Source organism: Glycine max, chromosome 16 (genome assembly GCF_000004515.6).
Source record: "Glycine max cultivar Williams 82 chromosome 16, Glycine_max_v4.0, whole genome shotgun sequence".
In the NCBI taxonomy this organism is placed as follows: domain Eukaryota; kingdom Viridiplantae; phylum Streptophyta; class Magnoliopsida; order Fabales; family Fabaceae; genus Glycine; species Glycine max.
In genome coordinates, this window is record NC_038252.2 from 30,936,640 (window position 1) to 30,959,603 (window position 22,964).

The window sequence follows — 22,964 nt, forward strand, 5'->3', positions numbered from 1 at the left end:
AGGTGTTGCAAGTGTAGTTTGAAGGAATGATGAATACTATTTATCCATGAAATGCTTGTGAAGGGATTCTTCGGTAATGGACAAACCCTGAATTGATGCTTCACCTATGCATTGGACTGCACCTAGGAAATGCTTGGTTAATTATCCCCCGCTAACTTGGTCCTATTTCCTTATACATTTCACCAGGATGAGTCTGCAAAGGATTTGGCATGGTGCCATTGTCATTCTCCTTAGGATAAGTTACCTTGTCGAATAAAAACCATGGAGAGGGGGGTGACTAAAATTAAAGAAAAAAGGGTTGTTAGGAATACACTCTAAGTATATTTTTTCTAATTGATTAAAATTTATTAAAAATTACAAAATATGATAGAGAATCATTGACTATCATGTGAGATTTATCAAATTTTATTATTTTTAATAAATTTCAGCCAATAAAAAATACATATTTGAAGGAATATGTTTCTAACATTTTTCTATAAAAAATATTTAATACTTTTAAGACTTTTAAGTATGAATTGTGCAGTGCATAAAAAAAAGATGACAAAGATTATTTGTTTAAGATTATTACCCACAAACAAGTGACGACATCGTTGTTAAATTTTATATTATATATTTTTTCCAAATTTTTTAAGTCATGTCATGTTATTTGTATCTTTTTATTCTAATCTAATAACTAAAAGTTTCTTGTATGGATATGGATTTCAGAGCCTATACACACTTTATATTTTATTATTCGCCCCATTTCAATTCAATATATTTCTATCTTAATTTTAAAGTAATAAATGAGTACTAATTTTTTAATCATATTATTTTTTAGTCATTACAATTTTTCTTGGAAATTCAAAATAGATAAAAATAAACTTAAATACTTTTTTAGTCATTACAATTTAATATTTTTTTCTTTATAATATTCTTATTTTAATCCTTATAAATTATACTTATTTTATTTTTTATATTTGTTCAACTCAAGGGAGTCAAATTCAATAACATTCAAATCAATTATTCTTTTTTCTTTTTATGGAACTCAATGACATGTTAGTATATGATTATTTTTTTTATAAAAACACAAGTGAATACTAATATCTTTTTTCCTTTTTACTTTTTCTTCTTCTATTAAATCAAAATAATTTAAAAATTCTTCCTACTTCTCCGTGTTTATTGCTGTCTGTAGTTTGTTTTCATTTTCATCTCTTTTCTTTTCTCCTCCAGACACAAATCAGCAAAAACACGATCCATTCCCAATTTCCATCACACACAGACAAACACTCTCTACATTTTCATTTCCCCGCGTGATCGTTCAGATTCACAGGCCTTATGGCGACGAGATATTGGGTAGTGTCTCTCCCCGTTCAAAATTCCGCATCCACTCTCTGGAACAAATTGCAGGAACAAATCTCCAAACACTCCTTCGACACTCCTCTTTACAGAGTACTCTCTCTCTCTCTCTCTCTCTCTCTCTCTCTCACATCACATTTTTTTTTATAACCAACAAAACAACCACCGCGTCTCTTCCTTTTCTTCTCATTTTCATTTTCCCTCCAAATTCGCAGTTCAATATCCCCAATCTCCGGGTCGGAACCCTAGACTCCCTCCTCTCCCTCAGCGACGATCTCGTCAAGGTACGTACAATTCCCAATCACACGAAAAACATTCACCGTTTTCGTTGCGATCCTTGATATTGTGGAAAATTGCGGATAAATGTGGTTATGTTGTGGCTGCAATTGCGCCTTGTTTGTTTATTGGTTTCATTTTGCTTGATCTGTTTGTGTGTGTGTGTGTGCAGTCGAACAGTTTCGTGGAGGGAGTGTCGCACAAGATAAGGCGGCAGATTGAGGAGCTGGAGAGAGTGTCGGGCGTGATGAGCAGTGGTTTGACGGTGGATGGAGTCCCCGTTGATTCCTACTTGACGCGGTTTGTTGGATTGGAATCGAATCTGTGATCTGTTTCTGGTGATCTTGTTGTTGTGTTGTGTGATGATGGGGATTTAGTGTTTTTGTGGTGGATGCAGGTTTGTTTGGGATGAAGCGAGGTACCCGACTATGTCGCCATTGAAGGAGATTATCGATGGGATTCACGGTCAGGTGGCAAAGATTGAGGATGATCTCAAGGTTATTCATGTTTCTTAGACATAATTTAATTAGCTTGTGTGAGTGCCAAATGCGTAAGCGATTTCTGTACAGTGATGTATATTACGTGGTCGGTGATTTAATGGTCTTGCTTACTATTGAGGAATGTCAAGTCCTTTCTTATTGCTGGGCATTTTGATTTTTCTTTTCTTCTTGATTGATGCCTGAAGGTAACGGATTGATAATACTTTAATTTTGTTGAAGATGAACAAGTGTAGAGATAAGCTTTTATAGGTTTTTTTTCTTATGGCTTTGGCACTCTGACCATGTAGCTTACAGTGACAGAGATTAAATAACGGTTACTTTCATGGTAGTAGTAGTGCTTATCCTACACTTGCATAAATTCAACAGAGTTGCTAATGCCCATCATGCCAAATGGGTTAGTTCTGTTTTAACATGGTCTTTACACACTACATTAGGTTTCATGCAACCCAATGTGGTGGTGTCTTATCTTAACATAATTTAATACTGCTCATGCTTTATCGTTTAGCATGGGATGTTTGTCCTCATGCACAGTTAGTCAATATTGTAATTTCTGCAAGCTTGTAATTGATAAAAGACAGAAATGATGCAGAGTTGACAATATTGAGCTTCGTGTGTGTGTTTACCTTTCTTAGCTTTTCATTGGAGAGTCATCAACCTTCAGGCCTTCTCTTGCTAGTAGCATTCTTCATGAAGTTCTCTGTATGTTATGCATAGACTCATTTTATTTCATGACTTATTCTAGACTGAGGACCTCAATTTATCACATTTTGTTAGGGTTCAGTCAGAAACTAGTACGATAGGCTATGAATTCTTTTTTAATAATTTTAGTCTTATTTCTACTGAGCTTCGAGCTTGTACTAGTAATACTACACGACTTAAATAGTAAAACTAAGAGCATTATGCTACACCCCCTATTATCAGTTATCATGTTATCTATAGTCTATACTCAATACTGTTGTTACCTGTCTTTTCCTTCTTGCTCTAATCCTTATGACCCACAATGGGAAAGATGTCAATTTCTTAATAAAGCACAACAAATTTTTTAATATTTTGACTGATGAACAATGTCAGAAGTTCTTGCTAAAATTGTTCCATTCCCCCCTCCCTTCTGCTCCCTAAAAAATAAAAAGAATGACATTGTTCTTTGCTGATGAACAAAGGAAAATACAGAATCCCCATTTTGCACAATGCAAATTAAAATTTCTATTTTCCCCTTAAATCTATGTGTTTTATGTCAGGTTCGTGTTTCCGAGTATAACAATATCCGCAGTCAGCTTAATGCCATCAACCGAAAGCAAACTGGAAGGTGTGAATGTTATTTATTGACCAATCATGACTTTTAATATAATACATATTTCTTAGCTGACTTAAATGACCTATTTGCCTGTTTTTAGCTTAGCTGTCCGTGATCTTTCCGACTTGGTAAAACCTGAGGATATTATAACTTCAGAAAATTTAACTACCCTTCTGGCAATTGTTCCCAAGTATTCACAGAAGGATTGGCTCTCTAGTTATGAAATCTTGACAAACTATGTGGTAAGAGTTACCTTCTCTGTTCATATACTCAAATCTCTGTTGCTAATTCCCCAAGATTACTATAAATGGTGATTCACAATATTTTTCTCTTGATTAATGAAAACAATCTTTGTAATTTATAAATAGTACAACCATGTTATCTAACTTAAATATTTCTGATTTTCCTTGATTTATTTTTTATTCTGATTACAATAAGTATTTTAGGTTCCCAGGTCTTCCAAGAAGTTGTATGAGGATAACGAATATGCTCTTTATACTGTAACACTCTTCAGTCGTGTTGCAGACAATTTTAGAACTAGTGCACGGGAAGAAGGGTTCCAAGTAAGTACTTTTCTTAAGTTGCATATACTGTCTTCAATTTGTTAGGATTGGCATAATTCATATATCCTTTTACAGATTTGCATCCTGTAACTTGTTTATGGAAATATGTGGGATGGGAAAACATGGGGCATGTTATGCCAAGTATGCAATATCAATTCATGAGTTGATGAGAAGTATTTTAATCGAATTTTATATCACATGTTCAGATTCGTGATTTCGAATACAGTCCCGAATCACACGACAGCAGGAAGCAAGAGTTAGAGAAATTGGTGGAAGATCAGGAAAGTTTGAGGGGTTCTCTATTGCAGTGGTGTTATACAAGTTATGGAGAGGTATTATTCATTTATATGTCACTTCATTTAATTTGTAGAATATATGCCCAGAATATTACAATGCAGAATTTACAGATAGCAGGAAGAAACCAAGCAGATGATGAAAAGAATAATGGTCAATTACTTGACTATCTGCATCCTGTATTTCTTATATGTTGATTTGTTTTCCTTGACTAACCACTGCTGGCATGTTTGAGCGGCCTTTAGTTTTTCAATTTAAATTTCTTGTGTTTGTTGACTTTGACAATTTTGTTGCTCTCACTATCATAAAATGTGAATAAGTTCTGTGATCTCTTGTGCTTGCCCTGTTATCGTAAATGCTGTGACTCTTCTGATTTGTTATTTTTTCTTTTTTTTCCCTGAAGGTTTTCAGCTCCTGGATGCACTTTTGTGCAGTGCGTGTATTTACCGAGAGCATTCTGAGATATGGTCTTCCACCATCTTTCTTGGTAGATATACCCTTCTGTACAACAGCTTTCAGCTTCATCTTTTCCTTCTTCGAATATTTTATCACTTATCCTTGATTCTTGTGGTCATTCCAGGCATGTGTTTTAGCTCCATCAGTCAAAGCAGAGAAGAAAGTACGTTCTATCCTTGAAGGGTTGAGCGATAGCTCAAACAGGTGAGTGGCTTGTTTCTGTTTAGTGTATGGCTTAAAATAGATATACTTAAGTAATTTTTATACCCGCAAAAGCACAGACATGATTGGGGTCAAGATCCTTCTCTTCTCTTCTTTTTTTTGGGTCACCATGACATTGGTGCGGTGATGACTAATCTCGCCGGGAAACTTGGCTGGTTACCTTTAGTGAGGTCTTCCTCCCAACCACGGTTTTTCCATCCACAAGTCTCGACCCGAGACCTTGCTTAAGGGGATTGAGTCCAGTACTTATTGGTCCAACAAATTGTTGGTTCTCTTACTTCTATTAGATATGAAAAAACAATGCTTTTGACTTTTGAGAAAACTTATGCTTCTATAATTTTTTGTCACTGGATGTGTTGGGCAGTGTCTTATTTTACAGTTTCATGCATCTTCCTCATAAAATTTGGTAAAGGCAAGATGCGTCATGCTTTGACATCAAAGAGAGTACTACCATATTTGGTGATTTCTTAATCAATCATCATAATCCTTGACTAATAACCAGATTAAAAGAGAGAAAGTAAACAAAAGAAATTTGTTGCTGCTTTGGTTAATCTGTACTCTGTCACATTGTGCATGCCTTGCCAACGATGCTGCTTGTCAAATTCCTATGATTTCTCTCCAAAAATCTGATGCTCCTTTTTCAAGGAAGCATCAATCTAAAACACTGTCCACGTCATTACACTATACTGCCACATATTCTATCTTAATAATTGCATTCAAATTTTTTAGGCATTGCCAACCCATTATTATTGGGAAACCGAAAAATTCAATTTCCTCACTTTTTTTTTTCTCACTTTGTCTGTTGCTTTTACTATTACTATTGCTACTTTTGCTCTACTCATGCCCAGATCCAGATGAATTGATTTGAACTCTACTTTAATCCTACCCCTGTAATATGATGGCGGTATACTAGCATTATGGAACAACATGCACAGAAACTCAATCAGCAATTCCTATGACATATTTTTCATCAGAACTTGCTTCCCCATAATATTTTGATGTACATAGGCCGTATTCATAGTTCCTTTATTTATCTATCACACACACACACACATATATATATATATATATTCTTTTTTTCTTGTTCTCAACTTTTTTATAACTCTTTAATGTCACATGTGCTCATATTGTTATTGTTCCTTTCATATTTTCCCTGCAGTGCTTACTGGAAGACTGAGGACGAAGGAGTTGGGATGGCTGGCCTAGCAGGTGATGCTGATGCCCACCCTTATGTCTCCTTCACTATCAATCTTGTTTGAGTGCAGCACCCAGAAACAAGCCCTGTCTCGTTTCAGGGTCAGCGAAAGATTCCTTGTACATAAGGGTCATGTTCAATTCTTTTATATATATATATATATATATATATATATATAATTTGAGCGTATTGAAGTTTCCAGAAGGATAAGGATCTGGTGAATTTAAGTGTAGTTTTGTGGTATCAAGTTTTGATCATTAGCAACTTGTATGTTGAGTTGTCTCATTATGTTCGATCGTATGTGATTGTGCGACTCGAGGAGTTAGAATCTTTGTATTTTCCTGTTAAATATCTACAATATATCATATAATATTTTAATTGTCTTGAATTTTTTAAAATTACATTTTGAGTAACTTAATACTTATTCGTCTGCATATAGATTAAATTGTTTTTGTACCCATGCGATGTTTAGAATTTTTATATTAGATGTAGATTATGATAACTAAATTATAATTTATATCTTTTGTAGATACTTGAGGTGACTTTTGTAATTAAATATAATTTTATTAATTTAAATATTTAATTTCATTAAATATTTAATTAAAGTGGAGATAAATCTTTATAACTATATGATTTGAACTTCCAACATCACTTTATTTGACCAATTATTAATAGGTATTTAAGCATTTTAAAATACTTAAAAGCAATGTTTGTTAAAAATAATAATATAACTGAGTTTAAAAATTAGTTCAAAGTTGAAAAGTTTAGCCAAAGTTGTTGAAAACTATTAACTTCATTGTATTATAATAATTTGGTAAAATTAGCAGTAACTATTTGATAAGCGAAAATGTTTATATTATTTATAGTTTTTTATTTTATAGATAAAATATTTTGTTTTGCTAATTATTGTTTTAGACTTTAGTTGATTTTGAACTTACCATTTTTTTGTTAAAATATTTTTGGTTTAAATATATTATAGGAGAATTTTAAAATAGTGTAATGAATAAACTGAATAATGATTATTAAAGGATAAATTTGGCTAAAATAAATAATGTAATATTAAATGAGACAGTAAATGAGAAATTTTATTAAAATATTAACGATAAAATGAAATAATAATAGAGAATTTAAGTTATAAATTCAAATATTTCTAATAACAAAAAAATTACAAGTTGGTGAAACAATCTATGTTTAGAACATTTCCAATTTAATAAAAAGTTTATAAATTAGTTAAATAAACTATGAGATGACTTGCGACTAGTTTTGTTTTTCCCTGTGTTTTAAAATTGGAAAATCAATTTTTACACTGTCCAACAAAAACATAATTTCAACATAAACGTGATTCAAATAAATTTACCCACATATGTCAATTACAACCACCGGTTTAAAATATATCCCAACATAGTTAATTTTGCTCTGTTCTAAATCAAATGGGCACTAATTTACATTTCATTAAAAAAACAATGGACAGGATCCGTGTGACGAATCGTATAATCACATTTTTAAGTATCGTTGTTGACCCCTATTAGCTGCCATTTATGTTTCATTTTGTTCCTGTTTAAACCATGACTAAATTAAGTCATTGAATTTAAAAAATATTTAGCCACTGAATTAGTAAGCTCAGCTTTTTTGTTCCAACCTTTTGTGATCACCGTGTTAAATTTCAACTCATGTTAGTCATGACGATTAACTTATAATGCATTTTAAACAAAGCCTACAGAAAAGTTGCTCTTTTTTTTTTACGAGAAAAATTGCTCTCATCTTATAGAGCCATTTTTTGTACAAAAAATATATATTAAATCAGATAAGGGAATTGTATCCTACAAGTATATTTATTTACAAAGCAGCACCCTGCCAATAAAACGAAAAGCCATTTGCTAAATGCATCAACATATTCTAAAAGGTTGAATGCAGAGAGCAAGCAAGAGATTTCTTACTAACCATTTGTATACTTAGAGATTTCTTTCATGTGGTTCAAGACAAGGGAAGTCTAGGAAATCAAATATCTCCTTTTCAGTATTAAATTTCAAACTTGCACTACCTTTTGCACCCTGCAGTGGCACAAGTATACGTGAGAATTCAAGCACAATATCCTATGGCTAAGTGCTAATTATGTAAATGATTGGTAATCCCAGAACTCTCAAAGTAAAATCATGCTTCTAAAAGAATGTTTGATAGGTACCAAGAAGGAAAAATGCAAAAACACAGATTGATTGCTATTTAATGGAAATCCAAGTCTGTATCAAATACAAGATACCAATGCTGGAGATTAAAAAGAAAGCAACAATTTGGGCAAATTCAAGAGAGCCCAATTCTCTCCCAAATCCCAACTAATTCCAGCCAACCTTCAAATACTCCTTTCCTTGAACATTGCATCACACGCACCGCCCCACTACTCTTGCAGTCTTGCCACATAGGCAGTTAGTTACTTGTTTTGACCAGGTGCACCCCTTTTCTTATTAAGTTATTATTATGGACCTTGGGTTTGCACCAATGTTTTAAGAATTTTGTTTTACTAAGGGAAAATTTGATACATGGTACCAGTAAAATATTACTATTTACTAAATTTTTAAAATTTGTAAATTAGACATATACCATGTACAAAAGGAAATTTAGTTGCCAATTTTTATGTATTTTGTTTTTAGTTGCATACTGCTCTATATTTTATACATATATAATTGGTATATATCAAATACTATTTACTATATGTATATAGCGGATTATTGGCTTTCCGCCATTTTCCGCAATCTGCAATTGATACCACCGTGTGGACATTCAAAAGCTGACAACAAAATCTTTCTGAATTGAGGAATCAAAGTCAATAAAAATCTTAATCCCCTCATGTTCATAGTTCATACGATTGCAAGTTCCAAGTGGTGTTTAATACCACTCTACAGCCTACAATGAGTGCATATGGAGGATCCATGCATCTCCAGCTGTAGACAAAGAAACTTATCAGATAAAGTCCTATGAAGGTAGACACACATGCATTAGAACAATGAAGAACTCTGATGCAAACTCAACTTGGATTGCTAAGAAGCTTGCAAGTTTATTGGTTGTTGATCCACATATTAGCTACCCTACAATGAGGCAAGTCTTACTTGAAAAATATGGAATTATACCTTCAAATGATATGCAATTGTATCTGGCTAAGAGAAAAGTGCTTAAAACAAATAATGGTATACATGATGTATCATATAATGATTTGCCACCATAGGCAGTTGTTGTTAGACATAACAATAAAAGAAGTATAATCAAATTGAGTATGGAGCCTAGGGTGTCAAAGAACCCCTAATTTAAAATGATTTTTGTCTGCATTGGTGCAATCAATAAGGGCATTGTAAGAGGGTGTAAACCATGGTTTGGTGTTGATGGATGCCACTTAAAAGGTCCTTTGGGAGGTATCTTACTTTTTGTTGTTTGACTAGATGCAAACAGAGGGATGTTTCCTATTGCGGATACAGTGGTTGAGATCAAGAATAAAGACTCATGGAGGTATTTTTTTGACATTACTAAAAGAAGCATTGGAATTCATGCCTGAGTGGAAGGATGACTCCTTTATCATTATGTCTGCTTTCAAAAGGTTGGTTCAATGATCACTTTTAATTGTTATTTATTGCATTTAATTTTGTAATGGTTACTTTATTGAAGACAACAAGAGAGTAGTAAAGCGCATTGTACGTTAATTGAAGAGAACAAGAAACTACATGTTTTCATATCAGAAGTCTAGAAATTTAGAGATCATTAGGTATTTTGACTTTGATTTTTTCAGAATGTCTTAATAGTAATCACTCCACATAAGGATCCACATTTTGCTATGAGACATCATACTAGAATTTATGATTGCTAAATTATTGTAACTAATTTGCCTATTGTTGTCAGCATTAAGTAACCATCGGGTGTTTTTTGAAACAATATCTTGATCTTATTAAGGATTCAACCAAGTAAAAGTTTGTTGACATAAAGTATTTAGTTGTTAAATAAAGAATTCAAAAAATACAAATTTGTATAAAACATATAGGGACTCATTCCATGCTAGTTGATCCACTTAATAAAGGTATGACACTTAAAATTTTTCATGAGCACACTGCTCATATGAGTGTAATTCCTGATAGTACTTTAGTTTAGTGGGAGTCTTATTTATGTTTTATATCTTATGGTTTACAAACATTCAGTTGTTTGGATTTTCTGCAGAAATAAAGTTAAATTTTATCACTTCCTTATCAGTTTGTTTTGTTTGCAATATTTATGTTGTGTTTGGATACATCTCTATTAAGAATAAAGTTTGTATCAGTTGGAAATAGACATGACTAAGATTACATTACATGTAATTTTCATGCTGCTTATCCATATTGACCTATGTCATTGAGTGTACTGATATAGTGGTCATTGGGGTCTAGTTACATTTGTTGTAGTGACAAAAGTCGCAATGATTCCATTATTGATACATGAGATGGACCAGGTTGTTAAGGTGGAAGTCTGAAGGCAAATAACATATAGATGCACACTTATTTTTGATATAATTGTTACAATATATAGATCAAGTGAGAGATTGTTGGGATATTCTATTCCAATAATTAATGTGGGATAATATTACAAGACAATTATATTAATTATTTATCATTAGTGAGTTTTATTTTATGTGATCAAATTAAGTGAGTCCGTTAGACAACTAAATCAGATGATATAGACTTAAATGAGTAGATGTCAGTGTTGACCCATTAGGGGATAATGTAAATCGTATTAGGTTAACACACTATAAGAAGGCTATGGTCACTAATATACTGAATTGTCACATATAGTTTCTCTTCTATCCATCTGAAGAGTTATGAAAGTGAGGAAACAACTTGCACTTGATCCACCATGGCCTTGCAGAACAACAAAGCATCATTTGCTAAAAAAACAAATGGGAAACAGGTGGACCTCCCCTCAAGATAGAAATAGGATGCCAAACATACAAAAATTATATGAAAAAATATGTATATTATTCAATATATGTTGTTATAAGTAGTGGAAATTAAAACATAAAAATTAGAATAAATTACACTAACTATTCCTAAAGTTTTGTGTAATTATATAAACATTTTTTTAAATCATCATAATCATCTCCATTCTATTGTAGAGAATGTTAGTATAATATATGAGAAATGCCAGTGTAATATTTTTAAACATATAAACAAGTGTTATTGTAATGTTTTAAAACATAAAGAGATGTTAGTGTAGAAATAGAAAAAAATATTATGTATGATTTGAGAAAAACTCATGGTGCGAGTGCGGGTGTAATTTGTTCTAAAAATTATACAAGTTTTACAATAAATGTAATTTGTTAAAGACTTAAATATGTTTCTTATAAAAAAAATTTGCTAAATAATTTTTATATTTATTTTTGTTTTGGTCTTATTATTTTGTTGTACCTCGTAATATATCTATTCTTTTAGTCACTCTAATATTTTGTTCACTTTGAATTCATTCATTTAAAAAATATTTGATAAGGACTATAAATAAATTATCTACATATTACAAGTACAAAATCCAGAAAAAAATTATTAGAAGTACTAAACTAAAATAATAAGGAGCAAATTAGAAAAAAGAAATTTTACCAGGACCATTTTGAAAAGAAAAAAAATTATAAAGACAAAAAATAGTATATTACAGAAAAAAAAATATTTGAACCCCCTTTAAAATAATCATTTGACATTAAATAACTTTTAGTTTTTTTAAGGGGACTTTTTGTCTTATGAATGGATAGTGAAGATTACTACTCTCTCACTCTTATAATTTTCTCACTAAATACATACTTTGAATTAGTAATTTAGAATATTTATATGTAAAATTGATATAGAGAATCACAGACATTATTTTCTGTAGGAGAAAAATTAATAGATGAAAAAATATTTAGCAAAATATTAGCAATAAATTAGGACCAAAATTCAGTTTTTAGGTGATAAACTTTTTGTGAAACATTTTATTTTGTATTTTTTATATCACTTTCAGCCTAACAAATACTTTTAATTTATAATTTTATATCTAAATTATCAATTTATTGTTATAATTTTCCTAATAAATTTATTCATTGATAATTATATTATTGATTGATATCTTAAATCTAATCCATGGTTAAGAGTTTTGCACTCATTGGATCATTTTCTTTGGATAGTCAAACTATTTTTCCATCAATCAAGACTATAAAATTTATAATCAATTGTTTTCATCCTGTCATACTGAAGATTCTTATATAGTAAATGGCTAGTTTAGTTCTAAAATTGTAATTCATTGTAACTTTAGTCCTTAGATTTAAGGAAATTCACAAAAGTCTCTAAAACTACAATTGTTTGCGTCTAAGCTGTAAATTTAACCACTTATTATTTGGTCCGAGAGCATGTGTTAATATTATTACATAAATCACATATATGTAACTTTAGACTAAAATAAATATATGACGAATCAAAGTTTAGATTTTTTTTTATTGAATTCCATTAATTTTAAGGACTAAAATGAAAACAAATCATAATTTTAAAGATTAAAGTATCATTTATTCGATCCTAATATCTAAAAGAAAAAATAAAATAAAATACAAGAGATCCTAAAATAATGTTTAAATTTAAATTCAACGATCGGTAGTGAACTACACTATTAATCTTAATTACAAAAAACAGGGTTATCAGGACATTGATTAAAAAATGATATACATAAAGTTTTAAGATTTATTATGAAGACACTTTTTTTATAAACCTTTCTAATTTTTTTATTCCTTAACCAAGATCTCAAAAACATGTAGCATTCTCTTTCACTATATATAAAGTTCCTTATCTATCAACTTCAGAAGTTCTCTGAATATTTATGGTCCCTACATTCGCTGGTTTTCTGTGTTTCTGAAACAAAACTATCGAAGTGTTATCTTGCTAATCCATTGGAGATTTTACACCTTTGCAAGCTAAGCAGCAGAAGCGGGAGCAAGAACAGCAGCAGGAGCAACACCACCAGTGGTTGGCCTGATAAGAAAAAAAGAATTTCATTACCATATCCAAATGAATACCATGATCACATAAACCATGATCAGCTAGCAAATGGTGCAAACTTACAGCCCCACAAAAACTTTGAATGAATCATATATTCCCCATTGTGCTCCAGTGAGAGTTCCAACCATAAGAATACGAAGAGGAAGACCACGGGTAAACAGACCCCATAATCCAAGCTTCTTTACAGCCTGCATTTTAGAAAGAAATAAAAAATTCAGTACTCCAGGAATGTGTTTTTTTCCATTAAAACTATGAAACCTTACAAGTATGATTTTTTTTTAATTTAATTTTTATGCAGTAATTTTTTACACAGAATCACCGTTGGTATGAGTGACTGTTTGTGATTAGTGCATATCCTATGTACTTTTTTTTTTTTTTTCCTGATTTCTCTATCTTCAAATAAAAATGGAGCAGTTCATAGAACATGATTGATGCAGTTAAGAAAATTGTACCAACCATCTTGAAATACATAATTAATTGCATCAATCATCTTCTATGAGGTAAGTCCTTTTTTTCCTATATTATATACTTTTTTTTTTCAAATGCAGTTATGCAGACAAAAGACCAAAAACAAACAACATTGATTGTACATCAAACCAGGCACTTACATCACCAACCGTTGCCCCTTTGGAATTGTTCAGGAAAGAGACGAGGTTATCAGCGGGATGAGAGACAGTGGCACACAATATACCAGCCATGTATCCACTGACAATGCTCACACCTAGTTGCAGGGAATTGCTGCATTCATATTTTGGTTTGGGGATGGCATGCTTATAAATCATCTCAACTATGTTCTCATATGAAGCAAATTTCATCATTGTATCTGCAAGAAGGAAAATTATATACACTCTAAATAATGATATATAATTGCATCCAAAATCATCAAAAAATGACAACAGATTAGCAATTTTCCAAGGGAACTCCTATAAAGAGGGGAAAAAACACAAAAAGGAATCATTGATAAGATTTTGTATGATGACAAGTTTTCAGATTAGTCCTTATAAGAACTTATTAAATTTCACTGTTACCATATTGTTTCACTAACTACATAGGAAAATGGCAAACACTACTATATAAATCCTACCGAGTTTTAATAACACATAAGAAAGCAAAATACCAACCAGTATCCCCCAGAAAAAAAATAGTATGTTAGCAGACTTTTTGTGGTCAAATTGGGACTTAATCTACAACATATATTACAGACAACAGGAAACAAAATAAAAACAAAGTGACATTTTTTTGTAAAAAAAGAATATGACTTAATAAACTAAAATAGGCAACACATGAGCAGCCAATTCAGCAAAAAGAAAAAAGGACTTTATGGTGCAAAGTGCAAACTACAGAATATACGATGGGGGGGAACTTACATGGAACTTGTCTTCCCCATAGAGGAACAATTCCCTTGTACAACCTGAAAGCATATGACATTTCATTATAAGCTTATCCTAGTAAGAGTATGAATCATGAATAACATATACACCTTCATAGAAAGGGATTAGGTGTAGTCAATTTTTTCTCACATTCATGCAGTCAATGCATTGTAATAGAACAGCTAACTCAAAATTCGAAAGCATGTTCGATTTACTGATATAAAATATGAACTGTTTGATCTTCATTCGATGATTTTGTGTTGCTAACTGTGCGAATGCATGGAAAAGCAATTGCAGGGAATCTAGATCCCTTGACACCACCTTCTACTACCAAAACAACGGAAAGAGTTAATTAAAAACATTTATAAAATCATAATCATACCCTGAGACTCCTTCAGTTCTGACCAACTTTGGTAGCCCATCAGCCAGGCCTCTAGCGAAACCAGGCTGAGTTTGAACTCTGACCTTCACTGCCTCAAATGGGCAAAGAGCAACACCTGCAATCAACTCGGCAGATGCGGATCCAGCTAGGTAGATCAATGTCTTGTACTTGGTTGCATACTCTGGACCAGCTATGTCAGAATAGTACTTCTTGAAGAACTCATAGAATCCATATTTGAAGGCACCCTGAGCACTGTAACCAACAAGGGTAGGTCCCCACCCGCGGAAAAAGCCCCTTAGTCCCTGCTCCTCAAACATAACTCCAAATCCAGTGCTGGTGTTCTTGTACTTGACAGGGTCAATCTGAAAACTAACTTAATGTTAACAGACAAATCAAGCACCAAATTACTTAAAAGTTCGCTATTGTTTTTTTGTGACAAAAAATGCATAAGTGTTTTCTAAAGATTAAAGTGAAATTCAAATGCATAAGTGCTTTCTAAAGATTAAAGTGAAATTCAAGCACCAACTCACTTAAAAGTTAGCAATTGTTTTTTTGCGGCTATGATCCTGGTTGCAGTTAGTGAAATTCAAATGTAGCTAGAATTGCAGTGGCAATACAAATATACCATTATGGATATACATCAAAACTATCTACATTCGTATGGAGAAAATATTTTCTGTTTTCAATTTTGATTGAAGTGAGGCATGAAAATTGAATATGAGAGAATGCATTGGCAGGCAAAAGGGTTATGGAGAGAGTGATACCTGTATGTTACATTTGACAACGTCAAGAGGTGTGATGCCGGTGTGAGTGGGGCCACAGCTGAGGCTTCCACCAACGGTGCAAGCAGCATAGAACGACGGCGAAAACATCTCTATATTTCGATTCTCTCTCGGAGAATGAATGGCGAAACTCGAAGCCTCCATCTTCTTCTTCTGCGGCGAGGGAGAGGAATAGAGGTAGCTCGGAATCAGAGAATGGCGCCCCAAAGTGTCAGAGTCCACGGGAGCCATCAAGGAATGGAACAATGATAGAGATCAATGGCACTGTTTATGTTTTGATTCGAAGGAATCGAACTCAAGAACTAGGAAATCACAACTGAGCTAGACTCCTAGGTGAAAAAAAGAGTTTAAGTTGTTCGAAGAGAGCAACTAAAGAGAGAAGAAATGAAAGAAATTGTGGTGTGTTAGTTGTTCTGCTTTTAGAAGGAAACTATTTTCATCTCTTGCGGGTTTTATATCCCCAACATGACAAAAATGTCGTCGCGCGAATCTTCGTGGCAGTTTGAGCCTTTCACGACTTCTACAACATAGAGGAAAGAAAGACCAACCAAGTTGGAGTTTATGATAATATACGCATGCAATTTACTTTTATCCAAACAAAATTGGAATAAAAGTTGATCACTTATAGGTTACAGTGCCTTTTTATTTCTCTGAATATGGCTGCAATTTCAAATTTGTTATGGGTCAAAATGCTCAACTTTGAAAGAATTTGGTCAAACAGATTTCGGGTCAAAATGCTCAACTTTGGTGTATGAATATGTGATATCATTAAGAGGTGTCAATTGTTGAGAGTAAGAGGCATGAATTTAGCTTGTCTACTATCCCTTCATTTTTTACTATCCTATCAAAATAACATGAAAGTTATATTAATATTTAATAATAACATTTAATTTTAAAAATAATTAAAATAGTATAATTTTAAAGGTGCAGCATGACAATATAAAAAAAAAAAAAATAGACAAATCAATTAAGGAGTGACAATAGAAAGTCAGATACGGAGAGAGACATATGTTTCTAGTTCCATACAGTTTGGAAAGTACACCAATCAGGCGGCGGCAGTAAACTAAGTGGTCGAATCTTGGAAAGATCAATAAACGCCACCTTCCCCTATGGTTCCTTCAGTTTTCAGACTTTTATTCAGTTTGATTTTGACTTTGATTTCCACTTACAATTTCTGGAACGTAACTTTTTACTAGTATTATTACAAATTTTGTATGACGTTTCTTGGATTTGGCTCCAAGTAAAGATGAATGATTCAGTTTTTTTATTCATCTTACTACGTTACCGGTGGATTGGATTAAAGTTTATAAATTTAAGTTTGAGTTAAACTTAAAACGTGTAAATGTAATTTTGATATTTTCATTTTAAATTTTAAAATTGAGAAATTTGGTTTTTTTGTTTTAAAAAAATTGTGATTTTAATTTTTTTTAAAATAGAGAGATTTGATTTTCTTATTTTATGAAATTTTCAATTTTAGTTAAATTTTTAATTTTATTTACGTTTTATTTCTTTTATTTTAATCCAATTGAATTTTAGGTTTAACATATTCTATAAAAAATGATTTAATTAATTATAATGTAAGAAACAAAAGAAATAAAATGTAAATAAAATTGAAGATTAGATCAAAATTGTTGATTTTTTTAAAAATATGTGGATCGAAATTGTGAATTTTTTAAAATATATCTCTATTTTAAAATGTGAAACTAAAATTACAAAAATTTTAAAAATAAAATGACCAAATATTTCTATTTTAAAATAAAATGGAGGAACAAAATTATGAATTCAACATGAGGACAAAATAAGCAAACTTAAAATTACAAGTTGAGCTTGCAAAAGTATTCCAAATTTTCTCCGAATCTCCATTTCCAAACATAGTTTTGGAGGCAACCAAATATAACTTCAAAGTGGTTTTACTCTTAAATATACTTTTGAAACCATCCCAATGGAAATCCATACTTGCCTTTAATGTTTGATTTCATTAGAGAAAAAAGAGAGAGGAAAATAAAATAAAAAGTGAAAAAAATAGATAAACATTAGAGTATTTGGATTAAGAGAAGGAAAAAAAGGGAAAGAAAAAGTTATTTTTTAGTTACATAACAGAAAATGAAGAAAGAAAATAATATTATAAATTTAAATATTCTTGCTTTTGTATTGGAAATATAATTTTTTTATTTATTATCTATTAAAATAAAACGTGTGTCTTAGAGATAAAATTAGTAATTGGGATATCTAACTTTATTTATTTTTTTGTTTATCCTTTAACTTTTTTTCTTTTTATTTTGATTCTCTATCTTGTTTAATTTAATTTCAGTTTAATTTCATTGAGATAGTAAAAAAAAACTGCCATGATTGACAAAAAACAAAAACCACATTTTTCAGTAAAAAGATTGTTTCCTGTTGTTACACTTGTAAAATGTTGCTTAGTGAAAATTATTCTTGGCAAAAAATTTCTTGTTAATGCTAGTGAAGGCTAAGAAAATTAATTGTTATGTTAATAAATTCATGATTTATTTTAGCCAAGACAGAGAATTAGGAGAATGAAAATCTTGTAAAAAATCAAAGTACTTTCCTTTTAATGTTGGGTTGCACAAATATAAAGAATTTGTGGTAAAGTTAATGTTTTATTTTTCAATAATATCTTAATAATATAGATTTTTGTGTCACCCTTTATCACATTGACCAAAATAATCAGATTTGACTGAAGCTGTTACTTTTAAGGGTTCAAATTGAAAGAAATGTGGAACAAAAATGATCACAATTGAGACTGAATACAAAGAAATTTCTTAAGGTATGGCATGAATTTTATACATGTTAAAAGGCTAGTAATTGAAATATGGAGGAGAAATAGAATGAAAGAACACTTCATCTGGTGGGAGAAAATGACATCTTACGAAAAATATCACCTATGGTAATTGGTAAATGCTCAAACAACTATGCTAGATATCAAGAAACTGCAGAGCAGGGTGCCAACAATGGCAGCTGCACAATCCAACCTAGATGAACCGGAAGACTTCTTCCCAACAAACTCACCAGAACTTGGCACTGGTGGCGGCGAGGATGCCTCTTCCTCAGGAGGAGCTGCCCAATTCATAGGTCTATCAGCACTTGGCCTGGGAAAAAAAGAGGTAATACCAGGTGCTGTTACATAAGGTTTTGGAGAAGCTGAAATTGTTGGCTCAGTACTTGAGCTGAGAACTAGTGAATTGGCTAACACGACAAGCACAAAGACAAAGGAAGATAACTTGGAGCTAGTAGCCATGAAATCCTGAGAACTTCAGCTAAACAGAAGGATGTAAATAGTGATGTAGTCAGGGAATGTTGGTGAACTTTACCAATGTGAATGTGTGACAATATATACTTGAATTTGGTAATACGTCACGGGAAAGGCAGGGGGGATGTAATGTTTCTAACTTTTGTTGTCTCTTTGCACATGTATTTATGAATGCCTTTGGTTTCTCTTTATTTTGTTTGTTGCCATCAGTACAGAAAAGATTCCATTTTTCTAAGGGATGAGAGGGGAATTGAACCTGTGCAGTAGACAATGCACTTGTGCACAACCGTGAGTCATGTACTACTGCAACTAATGATAGGTTCTTTCACATGCTGAAGGTTTTGGACTTTTGAATACACTGGTCCCATTTATTTCAACCCTTTTGCTGCTGCTTTCCCTACCCCATGTGACCTGGCTTGCATAAGTCCACGAGCCATGATGCGGCCAATCAATTGCTAGTTTTGAAAATTTTCGGTGAGTAAATTAAGTATACTCAAGTAAAAGAGAGACATACAAAACGTTAAGAGAATAAAAGGCATTTACTGGTAATGTAAAAGTTTTTATATTGTTAATCAATCAAAAATAATAGTTAGTATAACTTTTAAAGTAATTATTATATAAGCCAATAAACTTCACATATGTCAGTTTTCAGTTTTTGATGATGACAATATACAACATTTTACATTGTCATTACATGTATTATTTATTCAAAACTTGCGTCAGTTCTACAGTTTAAAATGGGTCCATAAGTTTTCATGTCTTGGAATCATATCTTGTACTTTATTTTTCAAGATGGTTAAACTTGTACCTGTGCATCTTAGTTCCACAGACTTAACATCACTTCGTCTTGAGTTTGAACTTTGGGAACAAAGGAAAAAAAGGATAATAGAAGCAAAAGTTTACCTCTTTAAATGAGTAGCTGATTCAACTTAGATTAGTTGAAATTCAAAGTAGCTTTCAGATAATAATGGTATCATGCCTAAAAAAAGTGAAACAAATTAAAGATTCCACATACCAAACTTTTCCAAAGGATTTAATTCACTGAAACCAAAAAGTACTATAAAGCGATACTGGCCACGGTTGAAGTTGCTAAACTAGTTAGATCCCAGATCCTTGAAGGATGAAAAAATATCATTACCTACCATGTGAGGTTCACATGACAGAAGGGTAGTAGCATGGTCCCTGCGGCATGCTACAGTAATGGCAACAAATTAAAATGAGAGGTCTTTTGCTGATGACCCTACTCTGACTAACAAGAATCCCTCGACTATAGACAGTGGTCCTATTCGTACATAAGAAAAGTTCAAGTATAATTCTAGAACAAAATTTAACTGTCATATCACTAAGATTAGGATAAAAATACTATCTTCAAAGCTATTGAATTCCGAAACAATTGTATCTTTTTAAGCACATGGAAATACATGGCATGTAGATGTATAACAACAACTTCAGTAATGCTACAAACCAGAAAGAATTAATACAACAATCCAACTCCTGCATCATTCCTCTTTTGGAATAGATCAGTGCAGAAATAAATAAAGGTTACAATGAAAGACCTCATTTCATGTGAATAGGTGAATATCAACAACCAACTAAATTTATATCCAAACCATTGCCAAAAATTCAGATTCTTAAGTACAGCTTCCCTAACTAGAGAAGCCTAAGGTGTGCAGTATCATTCAGCCTTTTTATCTGCCAACCAGTTCTCAGAGAATGCTGCAACACAGTCACTGAAGAGTCTTCTATGCAAAACTTATGTGACATCAGAGGGCTACATCCAAGAAGGCCAGTCAGGAGACACTTAATTGGCAGAGAATGAGTAAATAGTCCTATACAAGACACAGTTGGTGAAAAGCTGCTGAAACCAGAATTATGCAGAGAACTTCCGTGGTTTACATTGCCAGAAGAAATTTCATCTTCAATTTCATCACCAGTGGTTGTCACAAATTGTAGTCTGCTCTTACCAGACTTTTTCCTTGAGAATGGAGGCCGGTGCCTGTTGAGCAAATCCCATTGGTTTGGAGGGAGAGAAGGTCCATCTTGGTCGTGAAGTGAGTTAGTGAGAAGAGCATGGGAGTTGTTCTGTGCAAATGCCTGGTTGTCATTTTGATGTGATGATAAATCTAATAGTTTTTCATGTAATGCAAGGACAGTTCCATTTAAGAAGTGAATCATCCGGAATTCTACTTGTCTAAGTGATTCACCAGAAGGTGCAGTAAAATCTGGCTGGAACCTGTCAATTAAGCCCTGAATTTCGGGAGTATATATTTCTGATCGAAGGCAGCCTTCCCAATTCCCTTGACTAATCTCTGCAAGAGCATCTGTGGATTGAATTTGTTCCTCTGAAAAATTGACTTCCTGTTCATTGGAACTTTAAAGAGTAAGATTTCAAGCATGAGATTCTGGAATGTAGTTATTCCTTTTCTCATTGGCAGTTATGCAAACCATGAACCATCAGAAGTGAAATTACTTAAGACACATAAATGACCATTGTAAAATAATCATGCTGCTACTGCAGATTTAGGTAATTCTGGAGTTTATTTTGTTCATGCCTTCCAACTATCGAATACCCTCTCAACCACATCATTCTGAACAAGATTATTTAATGTCAAGCATCAAAATAATAGTTGCCATTGAAGTTTTTACCGTTTCCACTTTTTCCATCTTGCTTTGATTAACATCTATAACTTTTATTCATACGAATCAACATCCAATATAAGCCAACAGTAATAATCAGTTGTGGTATCTATGGGTTTTTCCTCCACTCTCCTCAGCAATTTCATAGATGTTATGTAATGTCGCATTTACCCACCTAGGATCACACCATGCCAGTCGGATCGGTTACAATACAAAGTACATGATTAGTTCAAAATTAACATAAAACACAAATCTCATCAAGAGAAACAATCAATGCTCTAAAAGCAAACATAAGTCACTATTGTCTAATTTGTAAGATATTCTAATTTATCTTTCTAAAAAAGCTTATAAAACATAAAATGCAGTTAGAAGCATTCAAAACACATGGCAAGAACACACATACACAAACACTACTATTCCAAAATGTAAGTGATCCGTGCACTTGCACACAATTGAGCACATTCAAACTGAGAAAACTACCTTGCACACCGACACCGCCGTGGACCGCGCCCGATCCAGCGGGGACGAATACACGGCGCTGAACCGAACCCCCTGCGACTTGAGAAACACGGCCAGAGCCCTGGCATGGCGCTTCCCGTTGGCCGTCAGTGCGGCGGCGGGGCAGCGGCCGCCAACCAAATCCGGCGCCAGATTCAGCTCGCACTCGCCGTGGCTGATCAGGAAAACCTCCGTCACCGCCTCGTCGTCCGCCACGGCGACCATCCCGTTCCCCGAAAAGCTCCGGGACAGCGCGGGCGGCGACGGAAGCGGGGGCGGCGGGCCAAGGACGTTGTAGGGGTCCCAGACCTTGATCGAGGGGCCGAGCCGCGGCGTCCCGAGGGACGAGAGCTGCGGCGAGAGCGGAGACGCCGACGCGTGGCACGGCAGCATCTCGGGCTCCTGTTCCAGAACCTTCTTCACCATGTGGTTGCCCAATTGGGCCCGGCCCATCAAGGGCCCGTTGAGGTTCCTCTCATCTTCTTCTTCTTCGCTGTCTTCCACCACTTGCACTGACTGACTCGCACCCATTTTTCACGAAACGGCGTCGGATCGTGCGAGATGCGGGGGTTTATGACTCCGATTTGAAACGCATCGCGTGGCGGGGTTTGGGTAGAGAGGGATCTGAATAGAGAATAGGGTTGGGGGGGTTAAGTGAGTGAGCGAAAAGGAAGAGAAGTAGATCTCAATGTGGCGTTTTCGATCTTCATTTCATCGTGTTGGGGCTTCAACCCTCGTTCTTCAATCCGTGTTTGTATATAAATAATTAAATATGCTGTCAACTGTGAAACTATGAAGACGAAGCCCAAGGGAGCCACGGACTACGCATTAAATTTTGTCTTACCTCGTTAATTTTTCTTTTTTTTTAAC

At 33.3% G+C, this 22,964-nt stretch overlaps 4 protein-coding genes and 1 long non-coding RNA gene across 5 annotated transcripts; 2 read left to right on the top strand and 3 right to left on the bottom strand.

The window, feature by feature from the left end:
• The first annotated feature begins 1,146 nt into the window (after positions 1 to 1,146).
• On the top strand, positions 1,147 to 6,523 carry LOC100803728 (V-type proton ATPase subunit C). Its single transcript, XM_006599348.4, has 11 exons — positions 1,147 to 1,428; positions 1,551 to 1,619; positions 1,784 to 1,911; positions 2,009 to 2,108; positions 3,350 to 3,417; positions 3,506 to 3,647; positions 3,852 to 3,968; positions 4,175 to 4,300; positions 4,666 to 4,749; positions 4,843 to 4,922; positions 6,100 to 6,523. The coding sequence occupies exons 1-11, from the start codon at positions 1,315 to 1,317 to the stop codon at positions 6,197 to 6,199; spliced, it is 1,128 nt and encodes a 375-aa protein (XP_006599411.1). The 5' UTR covers positions 1,147 to 1,314; the 3' UTR covers positions 6,200 to 6,523.
• Positions 6,524 to 8,017: 1,494 nt separating this feature from the next.
• On the top strand, positions 8,018 to 14,513 carry LOC121173731 (uncharacterized). The gene is made up of 3 exons (XR_005889053.1): positions 8,018 to 8,577; positions 9,564 to 9,718; positions 13,703 to 14,513. It is a non-coding gene; the product is annotated as an uncharacterized lncRNA (long non-coding RNA).
• LOC100804257 (mitochondrial phosphate carrier protein 3, mitochondrial) lies at positions 12,855 to 16,304 on the bottom strand. The gene is made up of 6 exons (XM_003547981.5): positions 15,671 to 16,304; positions 14,907 to 15,268; positions 14,522 to 14,565; positions 13,763 to 13,977; positions 13,218 to 13,342; positions 12,855 to 13,127 (listed from the first exon to the last, which is right to left on the bottom strand). The coding sequence occupies exons 1-6, from the start codon at positions 15,917 to 15,919 to the stop codon at positions 13,070 to 13,072; spliced, it is 1,053 nt and encodes a 350-aa protein (XP_003548029.1). The 5' UTR covers positions 15,920 to 16,304; the 3' UTR covers positions 12,855 to 13,069.
• Positions 16,305 to 18,611: 2,307 nt separating this feature from the next.
• LOC106796452 (uncharacterized) lies at positions 18,612 to 18,947 on the bottom strand. The gene has a single exon (XM_014768738.1). The coding sequence runs from the start codon at positions 18,945 to 18,947 to the stop codon at positions 18,612 to 18,614; it is 336 nt and encodes a 111-aa protein (XP_014624224.1).
• Positions 18,948 to 20,394: 1,447 nt separating this feature from the next.
• LOC100804787 (uncharacterized) lies at positions 20,395 to 22,964 on the bottom strand. Its single transcript, XM_003547982.5, has 2 exons — positions 22,077 to 22,964; positions 20,395 to 21,317 (listed from the first exon to the last, which is right to left on the bottom strand). Exons 1-2 carry the CDS (start codon positions 22,623 to 22,625, stop codon positions 20,610 to 20,612), a joined length of 1,257 nt encoding a protein of 418 aa, XP_003548030.1. The 5' UTR covers positions 22,626 to 22,964; the 3' UTR covers positions 20,395 to 20,609.